The following is a 7,092-nucleotide window of genomic DNA, read 5'->3' as shown; positions in this document are numbered from 1 at the left end:
CCAATTAATCGTAAATACGTTATGCATTTTTATCGCTTAAACTTCTGGACCAGCTAATTAACATTAGGGCCAAGCATTCCATTTTCTGGTAAAGCAGCTTCTTTTATTAATGCAATTGATCAACCAAGGGTGTGACTGGATGTGGGTGATAAAATTAACATGGGGGGCGGGGAATCATAGAAAGAAAGGAGATGCAGCCTGTGAAGTAAGGGACCTCTTGAGTTTAGAATTGGTGATTCCAATCCTGCACACCCAAATCTCCTCCTGAAGTAACTGTGGGTGCAAAGGGGATCCAAATCCCACTGAAACCAATGGAAGCCAGACTGGGCCCCAAATCATGAAGCCCTCCATACTGATGCAAAACTCCCACAAAGGGTGAGATTAACTTAAGTTCATTTTTGATGGCCCACTGCACATAAGTAAGCCTTGTGCCCATTCTCTGCACAGGGGTGAATTTCACCCCTACAGAACCCTAGCAATCAATTCCCCGTCCTCCCTGAAGTAAGCACGTAACTGTCATACTCACTGTTTCATCAATGAGTGGCAAGGCAACCAAAGAAAATAAGGTCAAGATAAGATCACAAAAGGCATTCAGATGAGGCATGAGGGGTTGAAAAATTTATTACAATCTAAAGCAAATCAAGCCCTTTCCATTCAAAGTTCTCTCAGTCCTTTGAAAACAAACTGGGAGTGTGTGTTATTTATTTAGGCGTATCACTGATATATTTTTTACTCTCCCTTTTATAGTAAATGTAAGGGGCTCGTGAATGTTTTTGTCTTAGAAAAAGGGATTGCCAACCTGAAAAGTCAGAGAAATGCTGATCTAAATTATTCATGCAGGGTGAAGTTGACCTATGGCAGAGGAATAGCAAATCCCACCAAAGCCCTCTGCTCTCTCCACAGGGGTATACTTCACCCATATGCTTTACCTGAATACTTGCTTTCAGATTCACTCCTTGCTGGGTGGACTATGTATGTATTTGAGAGGAAAACTGTAAATAGGAAGTAATTGCTCTGGATGCATTTTAACTTTATTAAATCATCTGTGAGCCGTTTGGTTTAACTTTTGAGAAATCCATTTAATGTAACAAGCAAATTAAAATGGCATGGTTGTTTCTACAGTTGTTAGCACTTGAAATAGAAGATTTAAAAAAATAAAATAAAACAAATACAGATGTCACAGGTAATTACAGCGGTTTTTTTTGGCAATACAATTTTTTTTAAAACGTCAAACGTTTTTCTCAAATAAATACAGTCTGATCACACTGAAAACATAGTAAACATAATACCACAGCTTAAAAATTAAAAAAAAATGCATCCATTGATAACATCAAGTTTTTAGAACTGTCCACAGAGAGAAACTTCAGAAAGTACTTTCTTAGTGGCAACAAAACAAGTTAATAAAAGGATCTGGTCATATATTTTTTATTCTCTTACATGTATATTTCATAAATATTCAATCAATAAATGTGTTCAGGTATTTGAGGCAGCAGTGACAACTAAGTGGCATATTAGAGTGTATGCAGTCAATTGCATTTACAGTTTGATTATTCACTTTAAATGTGCCTGCTCTTCGCATAATTTCCTATGTATTTAAGAATGAAATGATTTCCTCTACATTTAGGCTCAATTTTTGTCAGCACTAGACTTTCCATTATAATCAGTAATTTTCCTACTGACTTATATGTTTTAAATATTGAAGTACTGCAAATCAATTTTCAGTCCTGTGTTTAAATGTGAAAATTATTCGGCAACTGCCTGACTCAAATATCCTACATCTCTCTTGTTAAAATGAATGTTAACTTAAGCAGATGTTAAGTTTTCCCCATACCCCACACATGAGCTATTGAGATTTTCCTCCCCTCCTCTTCATCTACAGGACTGCAATTTAAATGCAAATTCTGGGTGCTACCAAAGTTCACAGTAGTGTGTATAGAGTTTGCCACTGCTCTACAGGATGCTGAAATGAACTGCAGTTCATCTATGTTTATGTTCATTATTTAGTGTAAATTCAAAGGAGCAATTCATCACTGTTTTTAAATGATATACTCATGTAGTAATGCAGGTAGCTCTCACAGCAAATGCCTCAATTCACTGCACAAAAGATTTTTTTTTCCACAATAAAACAGACCTGAACTACTGACTTCATCTTCATTTGGTCCCCAATTCAGGGGTGCATCCCTGTTCAGGAATGTTCTTAAGTACCTGCTTAATGTCCATGGAAGTCAATAGGATTTAAACACATGTTTAAATGTTTTCCTGAATCAGGGCCAGAGGGCCAATCCAGATGTGTAAAGTGTCCTCAGCTTCCACTGAACTCAATGGCAGTGGAGAGCACACAGCACTTAGCAGGGTCATGTCTTGTGTCACCTGATCCCAAGCCCTGAAGTCATTAGAAGTCGTTCCAGTGGCTTCAGTGAGCTTTGTACCAGGCCCTTAGCTCCTAACAGTTCTATGCAATTGAAATGAAAAATATCATGATAATCTGCTAACAGCTAGTTTAGTGGAAAGGCTGTTAATAATAATGCTATGTCCAACTAGATCCCAAAACCTTCTGTAAAAATAGATGCACGCAGTACACACAGATTTCAACATCTAAGTCCTTCTGGTATTAAAACCTGTAGGAGCCAGGTCTGTTGATAAAAATGATATACTAGGATACTACCACTCTGGAATCATTTCTCCTTTTTTTTTGTTTTTTGTTTTGGTTTTGTTGTTATTTTTGTTTTGCAAAGTGGTTATTTTTTTTTTCTTCACAGAGCTATTTTTAAATAACTCACTCTTTGGTTATAATAGATGATCACTTTACTATTATTATTATTTTTATTAATAATAATAAAATAAAGAAACTAACTCCACAGGAAAAAGAAAGAAATGCTTTCTAGCCATCAGTTGGCCATTTATTCTAGATTTGCTCAGATTCCATGTAATGGAAAACATCATATTCCAGAAATAATGGGCCACATCTTCCACTGATGTAAATGGACATAGTTCCATTGATTTCAATGGAGTTAAATCCATTTACACTGGATGAGGACCTGGACCAATAACTACTTGTAGAACTTAAGCAATCGACTGTAGCTACCAGTGCATTGATAGTGAGGGAGACTCATGAAAATGTGGCACCTGATGTCTGCATCAACACATCCGATGCACAATGGACAAAGTGCTGAAATCACTGGGAACTGTGCACATCCTGTCTGGCAGAGACGAAAGTGTTCTATGCAAGGTTTAATATACTTCAGTGGGCTCTGTATAGGGCAAGGGGCATGCCTGCATGTGTGAGCTTGCAGTAGGGTGATCAGCTAGCAAGTGTGACAAATCGGGACACGTTTTTTTCTGGGGGTGGGGAGGTGGTATAGTTGCATATATAAGACAAAGCTAATATCAGGACATCTGGTCACCCTAGCTTGCAAGATCAGGGTCTACGACTGTTGCAACCCAAACTGTTCCACTTAAGGGAGGAAGTATAGGCAAAACATTCAGGCAATGGCAAAGATATACTGGACTCAGGGCCCAAGAAATCAGGGAGGCATCCATTGAGCCCTACTGAAATACTTGATCAAATCAAATAGAAAATGGAAAAATGATGTAAAAATAGTCTACCATTAAATACACATTAATGAGCAGAAACGTAGCAAAATATAAGCAGTGATGCTTTTTTTTTTAACATTCTAGTTAAAAACATTAAAAAATATCTAGGGTTTTCCCAGTGTGATGCATTTAAATAAAATACCTAGGGTTTTCCCAGTGCAATTCATTTAAATAATGTAAGATGCATTTTTAACAAAGAACCTTATCAGCACCAGTTTCCTTAATGCAAAACCCTTATTAGACAATGAAATACTGGAAGAAAACAAGATTTTTTTTTCTGAGATTCCTGACACCTGAAACTCAAATGTGAGATCAGATAACAATTGCCAAAATACTTTCCCAAACATCCAAAAATATACTTTTTTAAGAAGAGAATGTTTTAACCCTTTTTTCCCTTCTCAAACAGAACTTTTTTTTAAAATACTAACTCTATGCAAAGATCAATTACTACAATATTCAACAGTCTATGCATACAGGTTTTGTTCCATACCTATTACCAGCTACTGTCTAAACAAATTCCTGAAACGCTGCTTAACAATGGTCAAATCTGGATATCTTTTCATCATATTGCATATGTTACCCAACCTCTTGAAAGCATGCAGCACAAAACAGTAAGTTAGCAATGGAATTTAAATATACAGTGAAACCCAAATTATTTTTGGTTTGATTGTCTGTTTATTCATTCAATTAAATAAACTCCTTTGCAAGTTTGTGGTAAGTAAGCATGGAGGAAAACAAGCAATAAACACTTCAGAATGTCTGTACACGCTAAAAATAGTTTAAATTATAATTAAAATAAAAAAGTGACAGCAATATAACTGCACAGATACTGATGCAGTTTAGATACTGAGGCAGTTTCTTTCTGTCATCGCATAAGTTATCTCCCTGACTTTTCAGTATACATCCCTGGTATAATAATGCATTTATTGATGTCCTACTATGTATTACATATATTGTAAATGTACAAATAATAGACTACGGTTATGGTCATATTGCACAAGTTGAGCTGTTTGTTGACTTAAATTCTGTACAGAATCTGCTGTATATTCATTGGCAAGGTCCACATCATAAACTAGTTAAAATTGTTCTAGACCAAGCTGAACTTAAAACCCTTAAGATTTGCTCTTGCTGTTGCCACATGGGTGAAATTCCCATTGAATCTGGTGGGCCTTTTACCTGCATCACATATGAAAGATTAGGCTCTTATTTTAGGTCACTGTGATATACTGATTGTGTGGCCAAATCCCAATCCCATTGAAGTCAATGGGAATTCTGCTGTTGACAGGCCTAGCATTTAACAGGATTATTCCTCCCATCCCCAACCCAAATCTGCACATTTATATGGGTAACAAAAATATTTTGTATTATGGCCAGAAAAACAACTCTATTCAGGACAGTGCTTAACTCCCATTTTCTTCAAGATACGCATGTGCTTTAGTGTTTTCTTGAATTGGGGCCTAAAATAGTAAATATTTTTACAAAATAGTTTTGGAACCTTCATGCTTCAGGGCATAAGTCAACATCTTACTGTTGTGGGTCAGGAAGGAACTTTCCTGGAGGCAGGTTATCCTATAACTGCTCATTGCAGGCTTTCTTGCATCTTTCCCTGAAGCAGCTGATACTGGCCACTGTCAAAGAGAGGATGCTGGACTAAAAGGACCATTGGGTCTGATCTACTACGGCAATTCCTCATGACTTTAATGGGATTGAGATTTTAGCTCAATATGAAACAAATCACCTCATAAGTAACAGCTTCTTGGGTTCACTGTGTTGCTTTTTTCATCACAGTGTATTCTTTCTCAGCTCTGGTTTCTATATGTGACAGATGGCACTTAAAATGTTAAAAAAAACAAAGGGGAAAAACAAACAAAAAACAAAATCCCCCACAAAAACAACACCTCCCCCACCTTAAATCTAAATTATTAGCATATCCTTTCGACCTCGTCATTATCCTTGATGAAGGCTGATTACTGTAGAACATCACTAGGGCTGTGAGAAATATTCACAAAGGGTGAAATTCACCTCTGTGTAGAGAAATCAGCAAAAGGCCTATGTATCATATAAAACTGTGTTGTAAGGTCTTAAACAGTATTTGAGTGATTCACAGGGTTTTATGCTGGTCCTCTGCATAGCAGTGAATTTCAGCCAAGAAAACCAGAAAACCTTCAAATTTGGAGTACTCTTTTCATTTCCATTTAGCAAAACTGCTCCAGTTCTTCACTGAAAAATAATCCTATCTTTCATGTGAGAACTTCACCTCTGACAGCTTTGAAGTTCAAAATCGTGTTCTGATGCAGATCAACGTCATGTTCTTCAGTCTACCTTAGGCATCAGGTACCCACCTGTATAATATGTAGGCATCTAATACGGTAATGAAAAGGAATAGTTTGATGCTAGTCTATAATTGGAATAGAGAACTCCCTTCCTCCTGGAGATGAGACAGGATATCTTATGGAACTCATTGAGTGTAGCTATTTTGGGGGACCACGAAAGTGATATTTAGCAAAATTTGGGAGTAATGGGGAAGGTGTCGACATAGCCCAGAACAAAATTGCAAATATTTGTTCTGCAAAAGTTTGCAAATGAAAAAGACCCAAAATTCACAATTTTCACACAGTCCTAGTTGTCACTAACATGGTGCAGAAGGCGGTATTGTCTGAGTTCAGTTCAAGATGAAAAATATATCCAGGCTATGTAGCCTTAGATAACATAGACATTTCCTGCAGTGCAGGAGCCTGGACGTATAGTTATATTCTTCCATCAATTAAGCCCTTTCTTATATTCGCCTAGTTTTACATATAAGAACTTTTTGCACAAATGTGACTCTATAGGTGATATGCTAGAATGTTTTTGTGAATGATTCACCTAAAATGTTACGAATATTTTTTCCACAGTCATTAAACACAAGAAATGAGACACATTCTCTAATGCTTAGAAAGGCCATTTTTTGTTTGTTTGTAAGTTTAGCTTTGCCTATTCTTGTAGTAAGGTCTCTCGCCAGTTAAAGCCTCCTGTTGGTCCATGTGTGAGAGGGAGGATGGGGGGGTCTGTTAGTTGCCAAATACCTGTCTCTCCCAATTCTTCGCAGGAACAGAACCCCAAGTATGGAATCTGTCAGGAAATATTAAAATACGGAAAGGCAATGAGAAGGAATAGATCCTGGAGCAAGGGTGAAGTTTTCAAAAGATCCAAGTCAATGGGACTTGTGTTCCTAAATTATTTGGGCTCTTTTGAACATTCCACCTCAAATTCAGAAGATACTTTTAATCTGAGACACAGCAGGATTCAGGAGTAACACTCAGACTAGAGCTGGGTGAATTTTTTCAGAGGTAATAGTTTATTCTCTCAAAAATGCAGTGGTGGATCGCCCTAAAAATGCATGGATTTGGGTAAAATGCAGCAAATAGTCAACAAAAAAGGGTAAAAAAAAATTTCTCAAAACTAATACAGAAAGATATTTTGTTTCAGGCTGAACTAAATATTTTGCTTGATGTGAAA

The 7,092-nt window shown here is 36.9% G+C and overlaps 1 protein-coding gene across 2 annotated transcripts in view; it reads right to left on the bottom strand.

Moving 5' to 3' along the window:
* Window positions 1-1,013: 1,013 nt before the first annotated feature.
* UBASH3B (ubiquitin associated and SH3 domain containing B) overlaps window positions 1,014-7,092 on the bottom strand; it is a 110,933-nt gene continuing 104,854 nt past the window's right edge. For both annotated transcript variants that reach the window (XM_044997263.1, XM_044997262.1), the window contains one exon: window positions 1,014-6,705. In XM_044997263.1, the coding sequence (XP_044853198.1) occupies window positions 6,568-6,705 (138 nt within the window). In that variant the 3' untranslated portion in view covers window positions 1,014-6,567. The remainder of the gene's footprint in view (window positions 6,706-7,092) is intronic.

The sequence above is a fragment of the Mauremys mutica genome, chromosome 22 (genome assembly GCF_020497125.1).
Source record: "Mauremys mutica isolate MM-2020 ecotype Southern chromosome 22, ASM2049712v1, whole genome shotgun sequence".
NCBI lineage: Eukaryota > Metazoa > Chordata > Testudines > Geoemydidae > Mauremys > Mauremys mutica.
The sequence above is the reverse complement of the archived record's forward strand: the minus strand, read 5'-3'. Positions and strand labels throughout refer to the sequence as shown.